The 26,208-nt window shown below is 46.1% G+C and overlaps 3 protein-coding genes across 19 annotated transcripts in view; 2 read left to right on the top strand and 1 right to left on the bottom strand.

Annotated features, from left to right (window-relative positions):
- UBAP2L (ubiquitin associated protein 2 like) overlaps positions 1-1,783 on the bottom strand; it is a 44,707-nt gene extending 42,924 nt beyond the window's left edge. For all 15 annotated transcript variants that reach the window (XM_068540885.1, XM_068540891.1, XM_068540890.1 and 12 more), the window contains exon 1: positions 1,700-1,783. The gene's annotated coding sequence lies outside the window, so the exon portion shown is untranslated. The remainder of the gene's footprint in view (positions 1-1,699) is intronic.
- Positions 1,784-2,158: 375 nt separating this feature from the next.
- On the top strand, positions 2,159-11,139 carry C3H1orf43 (chromosome 3 C1orf43 homolog). Of its 3 annotated transcripts, none has more exons than XM_068540901.1 (7): positions 2,159-2,399; positions 2,791-2,892; positions 6,762-6,879; positions 7,093-7,146; positions 7,801-7,967; positions 8,056-8,162; positions 10,190-10,271. In XM_068540901.1, the coding sequence occupies exons 1-6, from the start codon at positions 2,334-2,336 to the stop codon at positions 8,116-8,118; spliced, it is 570 nt and encodes a 189-aa protein (XP_068397002.1). In that variant the 5' UTR covers positions 2,159-2,333; the 3' UTR covers positions 8,119-8,162; positions 10,190-10,271. The 3 variants fall into 3 exon arrangements, with proteins under 3 accessions (XP_068397002.1, XP_068397001.1, XP_068397000.1); XM_068540899.1 differs by having other exon boundaries at positions 2,161-2,399; positions 8,056-8,114; positions 10,190-11,139; XM_068540900.1 differs by lacking the exon at positions 2,791-2,892 and having other exon boundaries at positions 2,160-2,399; positions 8,056-8,114; positions 10,190-11,139.
- Positions 11,140-11,481: 342 nt separating this feature from the next.
- Positions 11,482-14,890, top strand: CFAP141 (cilia and flagella associated protein 141). The gene is made up of 4 exons (XM_068538223.1): positions 11,482-11,514; positions 11,852-11,892; positions 14,105-14,234; positions 14,789-14,890. The coding sequence occupies exons 1-4, from the start codon at positions 11,482-11,484 to the stop codon at positions 14,888-14,890; spliced, it is 306 nt and encodes a 101-aa protein (XP_068394324.1).
- Positions 14,891-26,208: the final 11,318 nt, after the last annotated feature.

Here is a 26,208-nt window from a genome sequence, read left to right as displayed (position 1 = left end):
TTGAGTATCTACTATGTGTCCAATACTTTAGAAAATACAAAAGCAATATGACTTGGTTGCTGCCCTCAGGGAGCTTACAATCTAATGTGAGAAACAATTCAGAAACTCTGAAGCTGGACGGGGGTGGGTAAGGCTTGCTACTTCTAACAGAGCAACTAATTCCCCTAGATGCTCTGTGGAAATGATCCCTGCATCCCCTTCCCCATCAACTTGAATCTAATTTAAAAAAGAGTACTTCCCAGTTAGGACACATTTGGCAACAAGGGGCTTCAAAAATCAAAATCCAAACAGTACATTTTAAGGCCTTTCATCATTAGTTTACATGCCAGCAACACTTCCCGACTTCCCATTCACAACGGAAATAATCACTGGGATAGTCTAATCTTTAAGGACAATGGTTGTAGGATCTCAAAGCAGTTTTAACAACCCATACACAGCCAAAACGTTTTACTTCTCCTGTATTTCAGGTTGTCACTGACCCTCATCACATCCCAGCAAGTCACATCAGACATTCATTCTCAAAGCAGAATATGGGTGGTGGAAGTGGTTGGGGAGAAGACAAATAGGATTTATCCATCTAATAATCAGGGACAATCAAAGGCAAAAAGGATAACAATAACAAAAAAAATGCCTGTTACTGTGGTGTTTTTCTTTCCACAACATCCTACACCAGAGATGGCTACATTTCAAGAACGGTGGAAAAGGAGCGGCCTCCTGTTTGTGACATCAGTTTGCAAAGCAATTTAAGGACTGTCCACAAGGTGAAGGGTCGAAGAAATTTGGAATTCCTGTCCCATTATAAGAAGAGAGAACACATACCCCACTGCTCTAATGACGTCCCTTAGGCGTAATATATACCCTATGGGGGCTTTCAGGCCCAGCTTCCCAAATAACATCATTAATTGTTTGGGGTACCCAGAACTACAGCATGGAAGACAGGAGACTAAAGACAGCAGCAAAAAAATATATTCCAAGAGCTGGAGCGGTGAGCAAGAAGGAAAGGTAATAAGAGGAGCTGACAAAGAGGCTGGAAACGGAAAGGGGACGCAAGCCCACGCGTGGAGGATGGGAGGCTCACCCCGCTCAGCGCCACATCGGGAGCTCCCGGGGCCAATCGCCTCCTTACCTCCCACCCGGAACAAATTAATCCTCCGCACTCCAAACTGAGGGCCACATGGGGGAGTTTGGGGCAGCTCCACCCCATCGCCCTCCCTCCCCCCCCACCCCGCCACCCCCAAACCAGGCCGGATCCGGATCAGAGGAGGCCCGCAGAGGGTTGGAAAGGGAGGAGGCCCTCTCGTCTTCTCCACAGGCACCGGCCAGGGTAGAGAGAGGGCCCTACCTCAGGCGGGGCCCAGGCCTCGCTCGCTCGCGCTCCTTCTCGCTCTCCCCCCTCTCAGGCTCTAGCCGCATGGCCCCCCCGCTCCGGCTGCCCCAAGCCCCGCCCCGGCCACGCTCCCAAATCGAGGCCCCGGCTCTGGCGCGGCCCACTAGGCCGCGAACCCAACCATAAACAAAACCTCCAGCGGCCGACTCGGGGGTGGGGGGGGCAGGGCTCGCAAGACTAGGAGGGGGGGTGTACAGTGGGGAACACACGGTGCGGGGGGGCCTACCGAGGGAGGGGGATACGGCGGGGGTAGGGGAGAAAGAAGGGAGGGTAAAAGGGGGATCGTGGATTTAAAGGGGCCGCGGACAATACCCGGCCCCGCCGCGCTGCCGCCGCCACCGACGCCGCCGCCAACGCCGCTGCGCTCCCAACTTTACCTCAGTCTCCTCCACACTGACACCCCGGGCCGCGCCGCCCCTGTCACGTGATATAAGGTTCCCTCCTCCCCACCCCCTCCCTCCTTTTCCCTCTTGCGCTCGCTCTCGCGCCTTCCCCTCCCACTTGCCTTCCTGCGTCCCCCAACACGTGACGCGAAAAAGGACGCGCACGCAAGCGTGCGCGTGCCGCCTCGCCACGAGACACCTCATTCCGGCTCCGCGCGTCCGCCCCGCCTCCTCCGCAGCGGCCCCGCCTCCACCACGTGACGCGCGGACAGCCTCCGTTTCCTCTTACTGGCGTAGTTCCGCGTCTCCGCACTCGTCGGTCCCGGTTGTCATTGCGTGCCTGAGTCACGTGCTGAGGGGAAGCGGGAAGGCGTCGTTCTTCTTTCCTAGCCCCCGCCCCCCCGTCCGCCATGTTTTCAGGCCCGGTCAGCCTTGGTCTTTCCCCGTAAGGAAATGGCCGGGGCGCTTCAGGGAACCCAGGCGCCGTTGCCTCGGCGCAGCCCGGGCTGACGAGGCAGGGCAGCGGGGTAAACCGGAGCGGTTCTGCGCGGGGTGGGGAGGCCATGGCGTCCGGCAGTAACTGGCTGTCCGGCGTGAATGTCGTGCTGGTGATGGCCTACGGGAGCCTGGTGAGGAGATTCCCCCACCCCATTTCCTGCTGTCGCCTCTGACCCAGTAGAGACCCTCCTCTTGAGCAGTTCCCGGTCCTCATTCTCCACCCACTCACCTGCGCTGTTTCTGGGCTTTGACTCCTATCCCAGGAGTACCTGGGAGCATAAGTCACCGACCGCCCCGCCCCTGGCCGAGAACCCTCCCCCTAAACCCTAGGATTAAGACCCCCAAGCCTCTACGCTACAGGCTTATCTATGTCCACGCCATCGCTGACGGCCTTGCTTTGTCCCAACTTATACCCCGAAACATTCGTTAGAGCCCGAATTGAGGGATTTGAAATGAAGGCATGCCTTTTTTTTGTCTAACTTTTTAATTCAAGGTTCTTTACTTCTCATATCTTTTGGACAGGTGTTTGTACTGCTATTTATTTTTGTGAAGAGGCAAATCATGCGCTTTGCAATGAAATCCCGAAGGGGACCTCATGTCCCTGTGGGACACAATGCCCCCAAGGTAGGTCCTTAAGGCATGAGATAGGCCTGGTTCTCCAGATCCATTAGGGCCCAGAATGAGATTTCCTTTGCCTTTAGAAATGACTTAATTCCCGTATTTCCTTGTCCAGTTACCCATGTGTATATTAGTATATTGAGCAATAAAGGTCATCTTGGGTCTTGGCTCACCTGCTCACTGCCGTGGCACAGCAAGTAGCTTATCCAGGGACTTCAGTTTCTGCATCTGCAGAATGAAGGACTTGGATGAAAATTCCCAACTCTATGGTATGATGTTTCCCAGTTCAATTTAAACTACCCAGTGTTTTCTGTTTTGGGTTTTTTTTTTTGTTTTTTTTTTAGGATGGGGTTAGAGTGGTTAGAATTAGCCCCAGATCAGTGAGAAGGGTTGCCATTGCGAAACTTTAGATTTATAAGGGCCCCATAAATCATCTAGTTCTATCATTCATGTTACCAACTGAAATCTAAGAAAAGGAAGCAGCTTACTGGAGGACATAACAGGAAGTGAATAACCAAGCAGTCTCTGTCTGTACTTCTCTTTAGGTAATTGCTTTCCTTTCCTTGGCTTTAAATATCTACTGATGAAATTTTATTTCTATCCCATCCCTCCTTCCTGAGTTCCATCCTTGTGTATCCAATTGCCTACCTAACATTTCCAATTAGATGTCTGATAGGCATCTCAAACCTAACATGTCCTAATGCCCCACAGAACTCTTAATACCCCAACTGCCACCCCCATCCTGCTTCTTCCGCCTTACACTTCTGAGTAAATGTTGCCTGCTGTCCTTACCAACCTCCTTTTGTATGGCTCTCCCCTGATCACTGGGATCCAGCTACACTGGTTGAATTTCTTATCTTTATGTGTGCTGTCACTGTGGCCTAGAATGATCTACCTCTGGTTTTCACTTGGCTAGCTCATTTGATCTTTAGAACTTACCTCAAATACTATTTCCTACAAAGAGGAATGCTTATGACCCATTATAAAGTAGGTCTTCTTTGTTTCCAGATAGCATTTTACTACAAATATTCTTTTATGTTTATTTGTTTAATGCCTCTCTCTTCCCTAAGCTCTAAGAATGTATACACCATGCCAGTTATGTTCACTGTTGTAGAGCCAGGGCCTACACATAGTAATAATTCATTGTTGAGTGAAAAGCAGGTTGGTGGGAGGGCTAGAGCTAGGACACAATTCTGTCAACTCCTAGACCAATGTTCTTTCATTAACTAGTACTGTAACCCTCCTCTCATTGTTCTTTGCTGATATATTTCATGGAAAGCCTCAAAGAAGATGTTGTGGCTAAAACCTCAACAGTGCTTCCACATTCTCCCAGTTCTCCAAATGCCAGCTGCCTCCCATAAGAAGGATATAGGGTTAGTTTCCAGTATGTCATGAGCTAATCAAACCTTTGACTATTTAGGACCCCCCAACCTCAGACTAGATGAGATCAAGATTCCTTTTGCTCTAAAAAGTTCTGGCTAAATTCTCATCCATTGCTGGTGGAAGTACAAATTAGTAAAAGTGCTTTGGAAAATATTGGGGTATTGTCTAGTAAGATTGCAAATGTCCCTAATCCATAGCCCAGCAATTCTACTCCTACCATAGAGAAATTAATTTTTGTTCATGTGTACCAGAAAACACGTACAAGAATACTCACAGCATTGTTTCTAATATTTTTTTTAAAAAAAACTGTTACTCTAAATGTCCATTTGAGAATGGATATATAATAACATAATAGTATTCTGGAATACTATAAGGAATGAAAATAAACTGAAGATGAGTATATGAACACAAGTGAATCTCCAAAATACTTTTGAATGGAAAAAGTAAATCACAAATATGAATGAATCTCAAAAACGTGCCAGGTGAAAAAATGCCAGAAAGCCATTCACAAAAGAATGTGTACCGTATGATTCCATTCCATTTGTATGGAATTCTGGAACAGGAAGAACTATATTGATAGCATATCAGTGTTCCCCGGGGCATGAAAGGGGAGGTTGCCTGCAAAGGGGGATGAAGAACGTTTTGGGGTGATGAAAGTGTTCTGTATCTTTTGTTTTTTTAATAAATTTATTTATTTATTTATTTATTTTTGGCTGCATTGGGTCTTCATTGCGTTGCGTTGCGCGGGCTTCTCATTGCAGTGGCTTCTTGTTGCAGAGCACGAGCTCTAGGCGCGTGGGCTTCAGTAGTTGTGGCACGTGGGCTCAGTAGTTGTGGCCCGCGGGCTCTAAAGCACAGGCTCAGTAGTTGTGGTGCACGGGCTTAGTTGCTCCGCGGCATGTGGGATCTTCCCGGACCAGGGCTCGAACCCACGTCCCCTGCATTGGCAGGTGGATTCTTAACCACTGCACCACCAGGGAGGTCCAGTGTTCTGTATCTTGATTGGGATGGTGGTTGAATGGATGTATTCATTTGTCAAAATACGTCAAACTACACACTTAAAATGGATGTATTTTATTGCGTGTAAATTAAACCTCAGTAAAGTTTATTTAAAACTTTAAGGGGCTTCCCTGGTGGCGCAGTGGTTAGGAATCCGCCTGCCAATGCAGGGGACACGGGTTCATGCCCTGGTCCAGGAAGATCCCACGTGCCGTGGAGCGGCTAGGCCCGTGAGCCACAACTACTGAGCCTGCGCGTCTGGAGCCTGTGCTCCGCAACAAGAGAGGCCGCGACAGTGAGAGGCCCACGCACCACGATGAAGACGATGAAGAGTGGCCCCCACTCGCCGCAACTGGAGAAAGCCCTTGCACAGAAACGAAGACCCAACACAGCCAAAAGTAAATAAATAAATTTAAAAAAACAAACAAAAACTTTAAAAGATAGGTTGCAGAGCAATTCAAAAAGTATTTTTCAAAAAATATATATATATGTATTTTTTTCCATTTGTATAAGGTTCAAAACCAGGCAAAGCTAAACATCTTCCTCAGGGTGATGTGATAAAACAGCAAAGAAAAATAAAACTTGAGAAGTTAAGGTTGGAGGTTGCATTCAATCGGGTGGACACACAAGGCTTCCAAGTCATTGGTCATATTCCAGTTCATAAATTGGATAGTGCATACAGGTGTGCATCTTAATGAATTTTGTAATCAAGGTGTATATATATGTCAAATGTATTCTACGAATGACATATTTCACAATAGAAGTTCCTAAATGTCACAAAAAAATAATTGCTGGGACTCTGGCAACCCTCATAAGACAGATGAATATGAAACTGTTAACAGTGGTTGCTCTGGGTAAGTGGGGGTGACACCTTTCGTATCTTTTTGAATTACCTACTTAAAAAATTAAATGCGCTCTAGAAGAAAGCCTCTAGAAATCCTGTGGTTCACCAGGTAGGGATAATTCCCAGACTTCTAAACCGCATACAGATCTTCTTACAGGTTTTTAGAGTAGATTATGACCTCCAGTTGATGTCCATTTTTTCCCAGCTCAGGAAATTCTTTATGACACCTAACCAAGATTCTTCTAAATCCTGTCAAGGGAACTTCCCTGGTAGTCCAGTGGTTGAGACTGTGCTTCCACTGCAGAGGGTGCGGGTTTGATCTCTGGTGGGGGAACTAAGATCCCGCATGCCACTCAGCGCCCCCCAAAATTTCAGTTGAAAATCAGAAATAATGTTAATGGTGTAGAGCTTGAAGGAATTCTGGCAGGTTAAAAGATCTAGCTTAGAGATATGCAGTTTGGAGAGGTTCTTAGCGAACCCAACCCCATTCTTTATTAAATTCTTGAGTCTTATCTGGCAATTTCATTAGCCAAATGAGCATTTTCTCTGCTTCTGTTGTCTTAGTTGTTCACCTGCTCTGCCCCATTTCCAGACTGATGGGAAGCAAAGTACAGGCTAAGTGACTGTATTCTTTTCTCCACATGAACAGGACTTAAAAGAGGAGATTGATATCCGACTATCCAGGGTTCAGGATATCAAATATGAACCTCAGCTCCTTGCAGATGATGACGCAAGACTGCTACAGCTGGAAACCCAGGGAAATCAAAGTATGCGGCATGCTCTTGGAGGATACTTCAGTGAGGGGTCTCACAAACTCAGAATTCCTTTGTTCTCAGAGTTATAAACATAGCTGCTGGCAGACTCAGCAGCTGTGGTTCCTTGTTACTGGGTATATGTCAGATGTGGGAGGCACAATAAGCTTGCTGGAGTTTGGAGAATCTTTTGAGGGTTATGCCTGAGACCAGTCTCTTTCTTAACAGATTGCTACAACTATCTATACAGGATGAAAGCTCTGGATGCCATCCGTGCCTCTGGTAAGGGCTGCTCAGCAGCCGTTCCGGATCCTGAAAGCTCACCTGGGGAAGAGAGGGAGGAACCCACTTTATGTGTTAGAATTTGTCCTTTCTGCACATCTCCGGCTGGTAGGAATTTCCTAGTTTTGAGAGTACTGGGTTACTATTTTACCTAAGGAAATGATGTATGTAAGTTATTTTTCTCCAAAGAGTCTGGATTTGTTTTGTTCTTTCTAGACCTTTAGTTTCATGAACTAGATGGTGGTAATTTGCTTGTTTTCCCACAAAAGACAGGCAGCATCTGCTTTTTCACCAAGCCTATTTAGATGGTTCTTGAATTTTTTTCTATATGACCATTGTCAGAAATGCTCTTGAATTTTTTTCCATTTTTTTCATATGACCATTGTCAAAAATGCTCTATCTCTACCAAAACATATATATTTTAAACTATGGGTAAATAGGAAAATGACACTATTGTGTGTCGTTGGTATAGTTTAACAGTTGTATTGCCACCACCATATGACCACTCAGACACAGCTGTATATCTCTGGTCTTCTGAATTCCCTTAGAATTTCCCCCCAACTCACTCATTGGACCTATTTGTAAGTTTGGGAAATTAATTAGAAAGACTAAACAAATGGGAAAGGGGGTATCATTGTTCTATTATCTCCATAGAGATCCCATTTCATGCTGAAGGCCGGCATCCCCGTTCCTTAATGGGCAAGAATTTCCGCTCCTACCTGCTAGATCTTCGAAACACTAGTACTCCTTTCAAGGGTGTGCGCAAGGCCCTCATTGATACCCTGCTGGATGGCTATGAGACAGCCCGCTATGGGACAGGGGTAAGCCAGATGGCCACTCTTTTCCTTCAGGGAACTAAAGGGATGCCCCAGACTGAGAGATTCTCATTCTCCCTTCCTCTTTCTTCAGGTCTTTGGCCAGAGTGAGTACCTGCGCTATCAGGAGGCCCTGAGTGAGCTGGCCACAGTGTGAGTTTGGAGGGGAACATGTCAAAGGGAGCTGGTTAGAGAATACAGGTAGTGCTGGACTGTTCCCACAGTGAGATGACCTTCAAAAGCACTGTGAACAAAATCTATGATAACATAAGAGTTGTCAGGTCCTAGACTGTTAGAGCTGCTGCTTGCTCACATTGGAAAGCAAATGCTGCTCTACAAGCTAATAAGGGAAGTTTCTCCTATTGTGCATCTCTTTTTCTCCTTGTTTTTGTTTTTTGTCCAACTCAGTAAAATGTCAGAATTGGTATAACCTATTACACCAATAAAGGGAATAAAATAAAGTTTTTCAGCACACAAAGATGCCTTCTTTTCAGGGCCCCAGTGTCATCCTTTTGTGCCTTGGTTCGATAAAAGAATTAAATGCCAACCATTTTTATTACCACTTAAAGTATTAGTAACCCTATCTGAAACAAAAGGTATCACTAAAGAATCAGCTGCTGAGGGCTTGTGTTATAGAAGAGACATCATGATTTTTCTCTGGGAACTTTTTTTTTTTTTCCATTTATGTTATGACCACATCACAATTCCTCTTTTTTTTTTTTATGTTAATGTATTTTATTTATTTATTATCTTTTTTGGCTGTGTTGGGTCTTCGTTTCAGTGCACGGGCTTCTCACAGCAGTGTCTTCTCTTGTTGCGGAGCACGGGCCCTAGAGCATGTGGGCTTCAGTAGTTGTGGCTCGCAGGCTCTGGAGTACAGGCTCAGTAGTTGTGGCGCACTGGCTTAGTTGCTCCACGGCATGAGGGATCTTCTCAGACCAGGGATCGAACTCGTGTCCTCTGCATTGGCAGGCGGATTCTCAATCACTGCACCACCAGGGAAGTCCCTCGCTGGGAACATTGTAAATACATACTAACAAACCTTCATTATGTTGTTTATGCATACGTGTAACTGAAAGAGTAAAGAGGGAAAGCCAGTCTAGAATAAAAAGTTAGTTACCAGCCATGAAAAGAATACATCTGTTTTCTGCTGTGTCGACTATGGCTCTTTCTCAAAAGATAAGGGGTATGTCTGTCCTGTCCTCTCTATTCTTAAAAATAAACTACCTTGTTCTAAAGACAAAAGGTCCTAGTAAAAACTACTTAGAAAACTAATGAAAATGAACATGTGGAAAGGATGGAAAAGAGCATTTGGTCTAGAAGTCAGGCAGGAGGCCTGTTCAAACTTCAGTTTCTTTGAAAGACAAATACAGTTTGATTCCACTTATGTGAGGTATCTGGAGTAATCATATTCATAGAGACAGAAAGTAGAGTGGTGGTTGCCAGGGGCTAGAGGAAAGGGAGAATAGGGAGTTGTTTAATAGGCAGAGAGTTTGTTTTACAAGATGGAAAGAATTCTGGAGGTTGGTTGCACAACAATGTGAATGTACTTAACACTGCTGAACTGTAAACATTTAAAAATGGTTGCGATGGTAGATTTTATGTGTATTTTACCACAGTTTAAAAAAAATTGTCTCTTTGATCTCTAGTTTCTAGAAAGTTTCATTGAGTATATTGAAGAGTAAAGGCTCTGAAATCTGACAAACTTAGGTTTGAATCCCAGCTCTCTGTCACTTACTAGCTTTGTGACCTCAGGCAACTTACTGGATGGACCCTTGGTTTCCTAACCTGCAAAAGAGGATGATACCACCCTATAGGAATAGTGGGATGTTAGTAAATTACATGTTGGTAAAGCACCAGGTTTAATGTCCTAATAAGTACTTAGTAGTTAACTTCAATATTATTTTTTGTTATTCAGTTGTTTCAAGGGACTGGGAGTATATTAATGGCATGCACACATTAGGTGAATCAGCAGAATTAAAAGTTTGCTTTAAGCACAGTGAAATGAAGAAGAGGTTGAGTCAGAGGCAGGGACTCAGTGGGAAAATTGGTTTCTCTGCTGTTTCTAAGCTACCAGATGAGATTTTAGTAACTATAGTAACTAGTTTATAAGGTAGGACAGAGACCTTTTGTGGCTACAGCTGCATATATAGGATGGATAAGCCTTGAATTGTTTTCTTCCATTAGTCCTCATTCTGTCCATGACCTGCCCTCTTTGTATTCTTCAGGGTCAAAGCCCGAAGTGGGAGCTCTCAGCGACAACATCAGTCAGCAGCCAAAGACCTAACCCAGTCTCCTGAAGTCTCCCCAACAACCATCCAGGTGACATACCTCCCCTCCAGTCAGAAGAGTAAACGTGCCAAGCACTTCCTCGAATTGAAGAGCTTTAAGGACAACTATAACACACTGGAGAGTACTCTGTGATGGAGCTGAAGAACTGTAACTGTTGATGGAGCCAGACAGACTGCAGTGTGCTTGCCGGGCAGCCCTCAGGTCATCTGGCTCAGCAGCCCGGACTGGATCAGCTGAAGCTCTGGTTGTGTTCAGAGCTCTTAGAGTTCATGCCTAGAGGATCATTCTCCCACCCTCTCTTACGACCAGTTGCAGAACATGAGTTAAGACTTTATTTTCCCTTGGTAGCACTTTTCTCTGGAGTTGAATTCAGATGTTTTTCTTAATATTTCTGTTAAAGCTTCCTTAAAAATCCTCACTTGGTTTTAATCACGGTTCATCTGTCCTTTTCCAGACTATAAATAATCCCAAGGGTGAGAGTTGGGATGACGGGGCTTGGTGTCTTGTCTTCTGTATCTATCCCTTCGAACACAGTTGTATGGGAACCACTTGGGTTTGAGACATCTAAGAGTTCATTGGTGGGAAAGGTATACAGGAACTGGTGGGGAGATTGGGTGAGGCCATGAGTGGTATGTGGAACAACTTACCCTGGTGCTCCACTTAAACCAGGATGTGTTGAAACTTTAACACAACTTCCCTGGCGTGCAAGGATCTGCCTTCTACTTTCATTCCATAGTGTCATGAATAAATTGAAAAGGGAATGTTTTGACACCTGACATAATCTCATCCCTCCTCATGTGTGGGGTAGTGTGAAGGAATGGTCAGACCAATATATTGGTCTGACTTTATATAAACTATTTAATAAAATGAACAATTAAAAACTAAAGCATATGATTCATTCCTTTATAGTTGTCTTTTAATAAAACAGGCATGTGATATGCTCTCTGGACCTAGAACCATACAGATACTCCTTGGGACCACAAAAGAAGAAATCCTGAAATGTGAGCGTGGTCTTTGCTCATAGAATTGCCTGTGTCACTAATAGAAGGCTGGAGAACCAGGATTCCCTTCAGGTCTCCAGGGCAACAGGCCAGGTGACCGACCAACTCCTAGGCCTAGGCTCATTGTTGGAGGTGTAAATGTTGCTATGACTACTGAAACCTTGGTGACTGAAAACAAAGTTGAGCCTGCTCAGTCTCCTAAGACTACATCAAGCAAGTTTGAAGACATGTCTGTGGAAAGGATGGTGAAAGTAGAAGAGGTATGCAGAGTTGGAAAAGGGGCTGGGTTGGATGTGTTTCCCTGGATGAGGTTTCCAGATCAATTTACCAGAAATGGACAGATGTAACAGAAGGGTAGTAGCAGGAGTGGGAGATTATGTCAGGCACATAGTAGGTATTCAGATATTTGTTGCATACTAACCGCTGCATGTTACCTTTGGTCTATTCTGAAAGGAGTAGGACTTTCTCCCCACCTCCCCTAGGAAATTGGCTACTCCCTGTCTCTAAAGAAAAGGTCTATGTGTCTCCCACTATGATAGGGTACTGAGTGAGGTACTGGAGATCAAGGCAGATCAACAGAACTCCCTTTTCTTGCAGAGTTTTCAAAGGGCCCTGGGACTTAAGAAGATGGTGGACAGGTAATCTCTGCTTCTATCCCTTCCCTTAGCCTTCAGATTGACCTTTTCACCCTCCTGTCCTCCTTAAGCCGCTTCTGAGATCTCCATCTTGTTAGGGGCTCCTCAAGAATGCAAACAGGTATGGGAGGGGCAAGAAGCACCCCTTGTTCTCACAAGCAGAGATCAGCCTCCTAGTGCCCACTCAGGCTACATAGGCAATGGTTTCTATTCTCCCTTGCTTCCCATTCTCTGAAGGAAAATTGGAGCAAGTTTTTGTTGTTTTCTTTTTTAACTTTTTAAGGAAAATTCAAGTATTTGTTGCCCAGCATCGCACTAACCATGTGGTAGGTATGCAGTAGGTATGTATTGAATGAATGAATGAGAAAACTCAAAAGATTAGGCTGTATATCTCCATCACCTGGGGAGCTTTTTTAAAAAACACAGGTCTTAACCCGGAAGATTCTAAAATGGTCTGGGATTAGATAGGATAAGCCTGTTTTTTAAGGTTTCATAGGTTATACCCAGAGGTAGCAAGGATGTGAGGTAACAAGAATGCATATAGTTTTAGTGGGAATCAAGATTGATGCAGCCTTTTTTCTTTTAATTTTATTTGTTTATTTTTGGCTGCGTTGGGTCTTCGTTGCTGTGCACGGGCTTTCTCTAGTTGCGGTGAGTGGGGGCTACTCTTCATTGCGGTGCGTGGGCTTCTCATTGTGGTGGCTTCTCGTTGCGGTGCACGGGCTCTAGGCACACAGGCTTCAGTACCTGTGGCATACAGGCTCAGTAGTTGTGGCTCACGGGCTCTAGAGCGCAGGCCCAGTAGTTGTGGTACACCGGCTTAGTTGCTCCACGGCATGTGGGATCTTCCCGGATCAGGGCTCGAACCCGTGTCCCCTGCATTGGCAGGCAGATTCTTATAACTGTGCCACCAGGGAAGTCCCTGATGCAGCCTTTTTTATGAAGCCTTTTTTATGAAATCTATCAAAATTTTCAATTCACATATCCTTTGAACTGGCAACTCTACTTCTAGGAATTTACACAGATATACCTGCAAAAGCACTAGAATGTACACACACGAGTATTCATGACAGCATTGTTTATTAAAATAAAAAAGCTAGAAACAACGTGTAGCTGGTTAAATTATGATACAGAAATACTAGACAGCCTTTAAACAGAACAAAGCAAATCTCTATGTGCTGATATGAAAAGTCCAAATTGTTAAGTAATACTACTTATGTAAACATATGATTTCATGTTAAAAAAAATTAAGGGACTTCCCTGGTGGCGAAGTGGTTACTAATCCACCTGCCAGTGTGGGGGACATGGGTTCGAGCCCTGGTCCAGGAAGATCCCACATGCCGTGGAGCAACTAAGCCTGTGCACCACAACTACTGAGCCTGCGCTCTAGAGCCCACGAGCCACAACTACTGAAGCCCGTGCGCCTAGAGCCCGTGCTCCACAACAAGAGAAGCGACCACAATGAGAAGCCTGCACACCACAACGAAGAGTAGCCCCCGCTCGCCGCAACTAGAGAAAGCCCGCACGCAGCAATGAAGACCCAAGGCAGCCAAAAAATAAAATAAATAATAAAAATTAAAAAAAAAAAAAAAAGATAACACTTGCTGATATAGAAAAGTTTTCTGTAAGGATACATAAGAAACTGATAACTTTGTTGAGAAGGACTGGGGCAGAAGAATGAAGCTTTCACTTTTCGTTTAATATGTATTTCTGTATCAATTTAATTTTTCAGCTATCTGTAAAAAATACTTGATTTTTAAAAAAAATGTCAACAGGATTTTCTTAACAGAGGGTGTGTGTGTGTGTGTGTGTGTGTGTGTGTGTGTGAGACATACATATATTCCTCTTATATATTAGAAAACCTTAATTCAGACCTAGCCAGGACTGAGTATCACTGGTATGATGGAAGGAATTAATCCTTAGATTGGATTTGATACCCAGGTCTGCCATTAAGTGACCTTGGGCAGCTCACCTGAACTTTAAAGTTTCCTTGTCTGTATAATGCAAAAATTAATATCTATGACACATGGTTATTTTGATGATTGAGTGACATAATATACTAAGTTCTAAGTCAGTTCTAGTTATCCTTTCAAGGAGTTTGCAGTCTTCTCACGATGGCACAGAAGTTCTGGTGAAGAAGCAGCCTCACTGATGGCGTTTTTGTCTCCACTCCTGACTTTAACCCATTCAACCCCTACCTTTCTGCCTGGGACAGGTGGCAAAATTCACACACTCACTGTCTGTGGCAGATGACATTAAGCCAGAGGAGAAACCCATATGCCATCCTAAGGATGCAGGACACTATGGTGCAGGAGTTGGCACTGGCCAACAAGCAATTACTGATGGTGAGTTCTAGCAAGGGTGACCTGAAGTTTCATCCCCTACTGCCCTGTGCCTTTGCCCACTGGGATTCCCAAGCTCTTAGTCTCTGCCGTTATACCAGAGCAGCAACTCTTTAACCGTAAAACCAAAGCTCCTTTTCATTGATTCTTTGCATCCAGCTGCAGAGTCCCAAACTGCAGTCTAGTCTTTGCTCCTCTCGCCTTGGTAAGACTGCTTCTTAGTGCCTAACACCTGCCTCTTGGAACCTCTCTCTCTCCCTGGAGTCCCCAGTTGCTGTCATGTCACCATCTTTGTATCCAAGGTGCCTAGAAAAGTTTCTGGTTCATGGTATGTTCTCAGCAAATATTTGCTGAACATTGGAGCTTCACCCATGGGGAAAAAAAATCGGTAGGCTTCCACTCCAATGGTTCAGCCTCTATGCTACTGCCTAGCTTATGTCACGGCTAAGTCCAGATCCAAGAGAACACAGGTGATGGGAAAGAAACCAGGGAGAAAGAATGAGAAAGATGGGTGAACAGAGGGCAAACATGACACTCTATTCTCCCCTCCCCACCAGGTCCGTCAAGCTGCCCTGCACCAGCTGTTTGAAAAGGAGCATCGGCAGTACCAACAGGAACTAAATCAGATAGGCAAAGCTTTTTATGTGGAGAGACTCTAATGGCATTTGAAACATTGTCCTTCCATTCTCACCATACCTGCTAACCTAGATTTCTTGAGCCCCACCACCTTCAACTTCCTTCCCAAAACTCACCTGGATCTAGTTATGTGCCCAGGACTCAAGACAGTGCTCCAACTCTCACCTCTCGGGCCCCTGTCAACCCCCTGGTGCTATAGGGGAAACAATCTATGAAACGATGGTAAAAACAAGAGTGACGCCTTGTGGTCAGAGTGACATATGCAGTGTTGATGTAAGTGGGGGGAGGGGAGGTGGATAGAGGCACAATGTGAGAAGCGAATCCTGATTTGGTTTAACAAATAAAGCTAGTTCTTAAAGGTTCAAACCTGGACTACTGGCTCATTCTTTCAGCCCTAAATCTTGATCTGTTTCAAAAGTGCTTATTCACAGCTGCCATAATCTTAATAGAGCTTTCTGGATTTTGCTCACCACCTCTCTGATCTCACTTCCACTGATCTTCTGTATACTTGGACAAATAGCTCTGAATATGGCTATTAATCCACAGGCACTATGGTGCTTGATGTCAGGAGGCCTGGATTTTAGGCTCTGACTTGGCCAGTTATTGTGAGACCTTGGACAAGTCTCTTTCCTCTGGATTTCTGCCTGAATTCCCACCTCGGCAAAATAACAGGGTTCCAGACTCAAATGCCTTCAGGAGTCTGGCAGTTATAAGGGAATAAGGGATGGTGGGATTTATGGGGGACTGGAAAGAGCATGTGAAATCTAAATGCATTCAAAATTCTGAAAAGTACTGATTAATCATTTGCATCTATAGGCCATAGAGAACCTTACTTATAAAGATCCGCTTTACATACAAATGACATCTCAAGCCAGAGAGACTCCCACTCTGCAGCCAGTAACAGGTGCAGGAACACGCCATCACTCTCTGATGCAATTGCCATCATACTTTTCCCTGTTCCCTCACCTTGCCATCTGCATGCTCACTGGTTACTCATCCTTTCCACACTGATGGTTTCCTGCCCTCAACTCCATGTGGCTCTGTCTGCACTGCAAAACTCGCACCTTTTCTTTCCCCCCTCCCACAAGTCTGCCTCTGTCCTTCACTATGCATTTTTCATCTTAGCTCGGAGCTTCTCCTTCCTCCTTTCCCTACACACCCCGCTGATGCGGAGCACAGAGAAGCAGCAAGGTATAAAGAGAAGAGCACACGCTATGGAGTCAGGTGTGCGTTCGAAGTCTGGCTTCACCTCTTAATTGTGTCACCATGTGTAAGTTACTTCTCTGAGCCTCAATTTTCTCTTCTGAAAGTGGGGATAATACCCATCTCAGAGGAACATTATGAGGATTAAATAAGATTATGTAGACAGCAAGCCCAGGGCTTGGCACGCAGTAGGTATCCTCCTTCTTCCCTCTTAGGAGATTTCCCTGTGACCAAGCCCTTCACAGGTCCCCTACTGGCCCCCTGGCCAGCCCCCTTATGCAGCTCAAATGTCATTCTCCATCCCAGGCCTGTCTTTCTGTCCTATATATCCATTCATCCTCCAGTCCCCATCAGCCCTGCTTCCCAAGCCGTCTTATCTTTAGTCAATAACTACTCAAGTGTTGTGACACCAAACAAGACACGGAGCTCACAGGCTGGTCGGGGAGGCAGGCGTTGACCAAGTCATGACAGGTATGATGAGAGTTTTATAGGAGAAAAACCACACACGTGTCCTGGGTTTGACCCGCAAACCTGGCTGAGTCTCCCATTCCTTCTGCCTGTTCCCCCGCCCTCTATTCCCTGCGGGTCCACCTCGCCTTCACTTCTTTCATCTTCCCTTGTATCTATCTCCCAGCCGCCCCCCACCTCTTATATATGGCAGCATAGCCTGGCGTTACGAGAACAGCCTTCCACATGAGAGAGCTGGGTTTGAATTCTGGCTGTCACTTACTGCCTGTGTGGCCTTGAGCACGTAACTTTAACTTTCTGGGTCGCAGGGGTTTTTTTATATGTAAAATGGAGATAACGCCTACCTCACTGGATTACTGTGGAGATTAAAGCACTTAGCAAAGAAGTGGCATATAATATCCAATAAATGCTAAGTCATAATGATGTTTTCCTGCCCTGTGATAGTCTTTCTCTTTTTATTTCCTCTCCATTACCTGGCTGCCCCCCCACCTCCCACCACACTCTCTCATCAACCCCTTTTATTCCTCTTTCCTCTGTTCATTTGGGCCCACAGAATGCCCCGCCCCCTGTGCCTTGATCCCTGACCTTGGCCTCTCTCCCCAGGGCTTGTCAGTGCCAGGCTGGCTCCAGTATTGGCAGTCCGGCCCCCTACGGAGCCCATCTCCTCTGATCCTCTCTGCCTACTCTGTCCGCTCTCATCACATCAGCTGAGTAGTTCACCCCATCATACCCATCCAGCCCCTTTTCCCTCTGTGGCTGGTGCCTTACCCAGCTCCTCAGGCTCAGAAGGACTCAGTCTTGCTTGAAATGACTACACAGAAGTTACTTCCAGGAGAGCTAGAAAGCTTTCATCAAAGGCAATCTGAGATTTCGGCCTGGATGTGCCGTCCTGTCAGTCTCCTTCTAAGAGAGCTGCTCCTCCCCTACATCAATGTTTCCTGTCTCTGCCTCTGTTTCCCCAGTGCCCCAAACACTAAAGTCCTTTCAGTTCCTGCTAGTCCCTTTCCCAGCCTCTCTCCCTCCAGCCTGTGGTTCTCCAGGACAATCAAGATTCCCAGAGAAGGGAACTAGAACTTGGGGGAGGGGGTGTTAAGGATAAAAAGGAAGGTCAAGAAAGTAAAAATTACACACAGATTGAAACCCATAAGACAACACCACAGGTGCCTACCTCGGAGCTTGTATGCCCATTTGTTAGTCTTCCCCTGGAAGGCAAGAGCCACACAATAGGAACTGACTGGGGCTTGGGACAAGCTATCGATCTAGCTCAAGGGCACTGTCGAGTTGGCATATGTGTTTGTGTGTGCGTGTGTTGAGGGGGTGTGGAGGTGTCCAGCCTAATGGGAACAAGGACACATGGAACAGGCCTGGGGGCTGAAGCAGAGCATCCTCCTCCCACCCCACACTTCCACCCAAGCCCCCCACCCCACCAGTGTAGCTATAACTCGGGCTCCTTTCTGCCACAGTAGAGAGAAGAATCTGCCTGCCACATGACATTCAACAGACCTGATTCTCTTCAGAAGAAAAATCTCCCAGAAAAGCAGGCACCAGGCTGGATCCCTGTGAGGGAAGACCATGAGAGAAGCCGGCCCAGGAGCTTGCATTGTAAAAAGTCCCAGAAGAGGAGGAGAGTCCCAAGGACTGCAGGCTGTTTCCTGGCAGAGGGGGTTTCCTCCCTCCCTTTGATCTCCTGAAGTCTTACTTCTAATTCCGCCAGGCAGGAGAGACCATACGTCTTCTCTGGAGCCCAGGCTGGAGACTGCTAGTGAGACAGGTCACTCTTCTCTTCTGGACACCCAAGGGTGACTTTAAGGAGGATGCCTGGAGGACATGGGGAGAAGGTGAGAAGGAACAAGAAGGTGGGAAGAAGCAGCCAAGCCTCTGGAAGCTTCTCATGGCTACTAATCTGTCGTACTTAAGAGCAGGCGGGTTCCAGGAAGGTGTCCGCTGAAAGGCCTTCAGCAGCCTTGTGTGGGTGTTGGAAAGGGAAAGCAGGTTGTTCAAGTCCCCACCCCCACTCTGGCAAAGCCTTGGGGTAACAGGAGGGGAGTTGAGAACAGGTGGCAAGGTTGATGAGGAGCTGCTGACACTGCTGATCCTCTGGGCACTGGGGCCGTGACATGTTGGGGAGAAGCTCCGTGTTGGAGCTTTGGGGAAGGATAGGTGCCCAGATGTGGAGCCCTGCCAGATATTCTTCCTGGTTTAGGCCAACGTGATCCAGCGAAGGCCAGGCAGTAGTAGGAGAGGAGCCGAGTCAGGGATGGCACGAAGAGAAGATGACTAAGAGCTGGCTGCCTTGGGAGGCAAAGAGCAAGGGTCAGTGCCCCTCCCCAAGGAGATGGCTCTCCATTTAGCCATGCTTGGTGCCTGGTGTCTCTGCTCTGTCCTTTCTTTGCAGTGGGGAGGAAGGCAGAGGACCACCAAAGCTCTCCTGCCTGCTTCTGTGTGATATGTTTGATATTGGGTTGTTTAATTAGGAACCAACTAAATGTCAAACATATTCTTACAGCAGTAGGCAATTTGGCATCACACTCTTTCCTACCTCAACCTCTGGGGCTCTGGGGCTCCTGTCTGTTTTACTGAACCTCTTCTCTCCAGGACCCCTTTGGAAGACCAGTCGCTGCAACCTATGTGGATTTCAGTCTTGAACTGGAGGGCTAGTGAGGGAGCAGGAGAGAGCTGAAGTCTGAGTATCAAATCTTCCTATACCTTTCCCTTATACTAGAAGGGATATGGCTCTGATCTTCTCCTGTCCTTGTATTTTTCTCCTCCTTATTCAATCCCCCCACCTTATTATCCACTGCTTCCTGTCCCTGGGACTCTCTCATTCCGTTCCCTAAGTGCAACAGTAGGGGTCTTTGGTTTTTCTGCTTTCCTTCAAGAGTCAGCTGATGGTCCATCTGCGTATCTACCTCTATTGACTGGAAGCTCTCCTGAGTGGACTCCAGTTTTGCCCTCTACGCTGGTGGGTGTTTCAGTCACCCCATTGTTGGGGCCTAGTATTAATACTACCCATCTATCCTTGACGTAATGACTAATTAGAGCCATTTATATTCTTCCATGTTAGCTCTGGTCACCTTGAACAGTGCCCACCTCTCCCTGGCATATTGTCAGATTGTACGGTGCCAGTGTCTGGGATTAACTGCCACCTGTCAATAGCAAGGCTCCAAGTGGAATGAACATGGCCTGGAACTAAGCCAAGGGGAATAGAGTGGGTAATGATGATGATTATGATGATGAGTGGGGGGAGTTAAGAAGGGAGCAGAGGGTGAGGAGAAGAGTAGAGAGCAACACAGACCTTGGTCTGTGTCGCTATAAAAGTTCTATTTAAAGACCACTATGGGGAAATGGAGAAATGGAGGACATTACCCTATCTGGATTACTGTGACCATCCCCCTCTTTTCTCCCCCGGCCCCACCCGCTTGAAGCTCTGGGATGGCCTTCTAGATCCCAACCTTACCCTCTTACTCCATCCCTGTGGCTCTTAAGGGGGAGGAATGATGTCTCCCTGCCAATTAGAGACTCTCAAAATAGCACAGTAATTTGATCTGGGGATCTGGGGGAATTGTCAAGGATCATGAGTGGCCTCCCCTCTTCACTGTTGCTCAAGCTCCCTGAATACCAGGAATCAAAAGGTAAAACTCAACCAGTGGAATTTGATTAGCATCCAGCACAGTCTGGGTGAGAGTAAGGGGGAAGCTGAAGGGCAACTAGGAGCCTCTGGGTGAAAACTACCATTCTAGAATTGCCAAAGTACCCTTCTCTATTTCAATGTCCTCCCCCTCCCCCTCCCTTCTCTTTTAAAACACCCATAGAGCTGCCCAGAGTGAGTGGAAAGTTTCAGGGTCAGGGAGAACCTTTCCCCTCCCCCCACTTTCCATTGTCTAAAATCAGCCTCAGCTGTTCCCTAATTTTTCTTTGCTGGTGATGTCAGTCCATCAAAGTGTCTCACCCTGTGTTCCCCTGAGAACAATGATGGGGCGGAGGGAGCTGGAAAGACCATATAAGGAACAAGAGGTGGAGCCATGGGCAGAAATAAAGGCTCAAGTCTGGGGAACTAGTCACTCAGCCAGCAGCCCCTTCTTTCTTACCCTAGTCTCCAGTCCTCCAGTGTTCACAGGTGAGCTCCCCAACAGCCACTGTTCACGATGGAGGCCATCAAGAAAAAGATGCAGATGCTGAAGTTGGACAAGGAGAATGCTCTGGATCGGGCAGAGCAAGCTGAAGCCGAGCAGAAGCAGGCAGAAGAAAGAAGTAAACAGGTAGGCCTTGGCCTTGGTCTCTCTCACCTGCTGGTGAACAAGACTGTGAGATGGAAGAGAGTTTTCGTGGGAAAGGCAGTGACCACTGGTGCCAGCTCATCCTTTGGGTGGGAGGGACTCCTCTTCTTCCCCAGCCTCACTGGATAGGCAGGGGACATCTAGGGTATTTACCTCAGACTGCCTGTGTGACCTTGGGAAAATCGGTGGCGCCTTCTGAGCCACAGTGTGTCTGCTGGATTTAAGTGGGAGTGGATCATGTTTTGGAAAAAACCCTGATTTCTAGAGGAAAAAGTGGGAGCTTGGCATGTAGCATCTCTTTTCCCTTAAATGGAGTCACGGACATCTACATCCTAAGTAAGTGTCTTAATGAAAACCCAGCATGGCTTGGTCATCTTAGGGTCAGAGATTACAAGGTCACAGGCAAAGGGCATAGCATAATTCCTGGGGCAGTTGGCTGAAACTGACTAGGGAGAAAGTGTGTCTCTCTGAGGATGATAACATAGAGGCTGAGCTCAGGGGTCTGTCAGAGCTCAAGAGCCTAGGGTCTGAGACTGCACTGTTGTGTATATATGTCTTTTGTGTGTGATTCTTGGGGCTTCTATAGCTGGAAGATGAGCTGGCAGCCATGCAGAAGAAGCTGAAAGGGACAGAGGATGAGCTGGACAAGTATTCTGAAGCTTTGAAGGATGCCCAGGAGAAGCTGGAGCTGGCAGAGAAGAAAGCAGCTGATGTGAGTATAGAGAAATGGGGGGACGGGTTTAATCTACACACATAGATCTTCATGTTAATAACTAAACACTTGGACATATACATACTTGTGGATTCGGAGAACATAGACATTGATACCCACATACATTTTTGCCACATGGTGGCATACCCTTGTAATGGCATATACTTTCTTTCTTAAAGACATGTAGAAGTCTCACCTTCTTACCCCCAATCCAGGAATTTAATTATCTTTCCCAGGACCTGGACAAAGGGAGGGGACTCCAAGTCCAGACTGCTATCACTTTTCCCACCTCCTCCCCCATGCCACATTCTTAGCTTTTGCGTCCAAGGATTGGCATGTAGATATGTGTATTAATAGGGAAACTCTCATCTCTCAACTGCCCAGCAAAGCCAGCTCAGATTTCACAATGGGACAAAGGAGGTCACACTGACCCTGGCCCTATATGGGTTTATTTATCTTGGCCAATGTGGGCATTTACCCTTATGTCACAGAGATGCCATAGAAAACATTGCTTATAGGGCAGCAGAGAGAATCTTAGAATGATATACTATAATAGAAATAAGGACTCAGGGGGTAAAGTTGTGACCACCAGACCTTATTCTGTGACCTTGACTAAATTACTCAGCTTCTCTAGAGCTGAATTTTCCCATTTGAAAATGAAACAAATTCTCTTTTCCACTTCATGTTATCTCATAATCACCCACTTTCCTGCATCTTCAGTCCTGAAGTTAACCACAAAGATAAATGAGAGACTACACAGAAAAGATTTTTGGAAGAAAAGTAACATAGGAATCTTAACAGCAACAAAAGAATGTCCCAGTATTGATGGAAATACAGTCAATTCTCAGCACTGAGTTAATAGGAACATGTGTTTTTTAAAATTCCACTTGGTTTTGGCAAACAGCTAGAGACACAGTAGGCCGTTCAGAAGTGTTTTCGGATCCTCACATTCGAACGCTTTGCTATTAGGTTTCTGATCTCCTCTTTGGCTTTCTGCCACTTTCAGGGGCCTGGGGAAGTGGTGAGGGTTGCTGAATATATCATGCCAGAGGTCAGAGACACAAAGCATATCATATACATTATACATGTTCATAGTTTCCAAAAGTATAGGCCACTGCAAACTATTAATTAATTCTTCCTTCTTGCAAAACTGTGAACAACACAGGTTAATCCCAGGACTTTGGGCAAATGCTTGATGGCCTGCTGGAGTTGCCTAACCCAGGTTCTAGGTATAGATGGATAGATTTCTCTGGTTCTAATAAACGGGCATGGGAGTAAGTTTTCACAAACTGACATAATGTCAGGTTGATAACAACTTTGTGACATGTTGAGTAACAACTCTCTGAGAAAGTCCTTAGGCTGAAACAGCTAGTATGTGGGCTTGAGGAGGTGTTTCCAGGAACAATGAAAAGAGCCAACAAGCCTAACCTGAGATCTTGGGGGCGAAAGAATGACATAGAGGCTCTAAACAATATGCCCATATCATTGGGAAGATAAAGGAATTTGCTGGGGATGAATTCTATCTGTCCTTACACATACACGCAGACACATACACACACGTCAGCCCCCACCTAGACAGGGTCTACTAAGTACATTCATTTGAAAGAAACTTCTCATATTTATATAGGAATCCACCAAAACCATTTAAGTACGTAAAGTATGAGTAAAAAAACTCATTCAACTTCTCTCCCCCTTGTTAGCTTTCCCAGCAGTCATTAAGTACCCTCAGAGATATGTAGGAGAACAAGAAATAGGAGGGGAAGGTTGTAGGCAAGAGGCAAACATCTGTTAGTCCCAGGTTAAGATGGAAACAGGAAGAAAGGTTTTTTTTTTTTTTAATTTTTTTTATTTTTGGCTGTGTTGGGTCTTTGTTGCTGCGCGGGGGCTCTTCTCTAGTTGCGGGAAGCAGGGGCTACTCTTCGTTGCGGTGCGCTGTCCTCTCATTGAGTGGCTTCTCTTGTTGCAGAGCACGGGCTCTAGGCGCGGGCTTCAGTAGTTGTGGCTCGTGGGCTCTAGAGCGCAGGCTCAGTAGTTGTGGCACACGGGCTTAGTTGCTCCGCGGCACGCGGGATCTTCCCGGACCAGGGCTCGAACCCGTGTCCCCTGCATTGGCAGGCGGACTCTTAACCACTGCGCCACCAGGGAAGCCCCAGGAAAAAAGGTTTCTTTTCTCAAAGCTGGGGTCAGCAAACTACCACCTGTGGAGTAAATCCTGCCACAGCCTGGTTTTGTACAAAGTTTTATTGGAACATTGCCATGCCCATTCATTTACATATCGCCTACTGGCTTTCTCCCTACAAGGGAGTGGTAGCCACACCCTATGGCCCACAAAATCAGAAATATTTACTGTCTGGCCCTTTACAGAAAAAGTTTGCTGACTCCTGCCTCAAGGGCTCAAAGAAGGAAAGTGAGGTGTTTATAGGAATTGGGAAAAGTGCTGAATAAGGAGGAGGCAACAGGTTAAAAGTAGAAAGCAAGGGTCAGAGTCAGCAGCAACATAATATATGCATCTTTGAGGGGAGGCTGCTCTGTCTAATACGAAGGGAGTTCACAGCTCAGCTTTTGCCCTTGAGATTAATAAACAAGTAAACAGGGCATATTACTTTGATGTAGATATAAGGGGAAGAGAAGGAGGAGGGAGTCAATAACTGCATGTTTACGCAGGGAGTTCTGGTTATCTGAGAAGCCTTTTTGGAAAGTGTAGGATTTGCCAGGACTCCTTGAACAAAGAAAGGGTGAGGGTGTGGCAAGATCAGACTAAACTTATTACCTCCCTGAGTTCATCCAAGGTCCTATTGATTTGTTTTTTAATTGTGGAAAAAATATACATAACATAAAATGTGCCATTTTAACCATTTTTAAGTGTACAAGTCAGTGGCAGTAAGAACATTCACACTGTTGTGCAACCATGTCTAGGGTTCCTTTAATCTGAAATCAGAAGCTGTTGAAGGTAAAATAAGGGGAAAGAAGAGTGCAGTAGTTTGGACATGAGAGTCATAACACCCTTTTTTAAGGACAGGAGGTGAAAGGGATGGGGAGAAGAGGGACAGGACAGACATATACATCTGTTGATATACTGTTGTATTGTTGGTTACCAGGAAGACAGTAGCACTGGGCCCCTTGCTGCCCATCCATCATGCTTTTAAAGGTCATTAGGAGTCAATCCACCTGTTTCTCGGGATCAAGAGAAGATTATCTGTTAAATCTACCAGCCTCAGGAATGCAGTGGTGCTCTCACCACTCCTTTGGTTTGTTTAAGATGAGGTCTTCTGATTCTTCAGTAGGGCAAAGCGGCCGGGGGTGGGGGTGGGGGTGCGGGGCGGGGACGCGCAGTGTGTGTGTGTGTGTGTGTGTGTGTGTGCGCGCGCGCGCGCGCGCGCGCGTGCAATACTGCCCCCTGCTGATCAGCACCCAGATGACAAAGTCTCATTTTTGTTTCCATAGTCCCTCTCATCAGATTTCTCCAAAGAGAGTTGTAAAACTTCTTAGGCCATCAGGGCAGTTGACTGAGGCTTCAAACCCTGCTTTTTCTTTCCAATTCCTGGGGTGGGGTGGGGTAATCAGAGTGTACAGGTAACTCTATCAAGCAAATTACTTACTGTTTGCGTTGTTTCTGTTTCCTCTGAATAGTCTCAATGCTCAGTATTTCTAAATGGAGATAGTTGAAGACACACCCTCTGGTGGGAGTGTCTTCAGAACCTGGCATTGAGTGCAGCACCTGACTTACCTATCAATCTTTTTGCGGATTAGGATTCTTAATTTAAAATCCTCTTCTACACCCTCATTCTCTAGAGGAGAAGAGAGCTGCATCACAGGAGAGACTTATTACTATTACTTACTGAGAAGGTGGCAGGAACACAACGAAATAAGAGGGAACAGTAAAATCTCCAAGGCCCTTTACTACTGTGCTTCTAAAAATCCTGCATGGCAATGCCTGTAGGGGCAGTTTCTAACTCATAAATAGCTCCTTGGGGTACCTGGAAGCAGAGCGGTGTGAAATTGGTGAGTTATAACATAGAATGGAGGCTGAGTTCCACAGTACTATAGTTTTTCAGGTGCTCATATCATGCTGTTGCACAAAGGATCTGGTAACAGTAGTCTGTAATAGAGGATTCCTTCTGACAAAATGGAGGCATAAGATATCTTCCTCACCTACAAAAGGAATTGTAAGCGATGATTAATTACCAAGTCCTGAATCATTCAAGGTTTGGAGAGGCTGGCAAATCACTGGCGCATATTGACTCTCAAAAGTAACAGGGGAAAAGACCAGTACTCTAAATAGAACACTTACGTTCATAACTGATGCCAAATAGATTGAGAACTTTGTCAACCTGCCCATCTCTTCATCCCCCATTAATTCCTTTCATTGATTTTCAGGAGATGGGAGAGAACCTACCTGAGCAGACTTTAAAAGGAGGCTGGAGAGGTCATCGTCTTTTGAAGATGAGACCCAGAAAGTCTAGGCTTTTCTTAGTACCTGGGTTTGGAGCATTTGTGGGGTGGGTGGAAGTAGAGGCTTGTAGGGTGTTTATGTTGTGGAGAGGACACAGGGTGCCCTAGCGGGTAGGTGGTGGCGGACCAGCACTGAGGGAGTGAGGGGTCAACGTAGGGTGTAACGGCCGCACAGGCCAACCATTGCGGGCAGCCTGCCCAGCGACTGGAGAGTCTTAACCACGACGCG

This window comes from Eschrichtius robustus, chromosome 3, assembly GCF_028021215.1.
Source record: "Eschrichtius robustus isolate mEscRob2 chromosome 3, mEscRob2.pri, whole genome shotgun sequence".
NCBI classification, from domain to species: domain Eukaryota; kingdom Metazoa; phylum Chordata; class Mammalia; order Artiodactyla; family Eschrichtiidae; genus Eschrichtius; species Eschrichtius robustus.
The sequence above is the reverse complement of the archived record's forward strand: the minus strand, read 5'-3'. Positions and strand labels throughout refer to the sequence as shown.

Coding starts and splice junctions, on each gene's coding strand:
- CFAP141 (XM_068538223.1), top strand. CDS start 11,482: ATGTCTGTGGAAAGGATGGTGAAAGTAGAAGAG. Junction 11,515..11,851: donor GGATGGTGAAAGTAGAAGAG/GTATGCAGAGTT, acceptor CTTTTCTTGCAG/AGTTTTCAAAGGGCCCTGGG. Junction 11,893..14,104: donor CTTAAGAAGATGGTGGACAG/GTAATCTCTGCT, acceptor TGCCTGGGACAG/GTGGCAAAATTCACACACTC.
- C3H1orf43 (XM_068540899.1), top strand. CDS start 2,334: ATGGCGTCCGGCAGTAACTGGCTGTCCGGCGTGAATGTCGTGCTGGTG. Junction 2,400..2,790: donor TGATGGCCTACGGGAGCCTG/GTGAGGAGATTC, acceptor TCTTTTGGACAG/GTGTTTGTACTGCTATTTAT. Junction 8,115..10,189: donor CTGAGTGAGCTGGCCACAGT/GTGAGTTTGGAG, acceptor TGTATTCTTCAG/GGTCAAAGCCCGAAGTGGGA.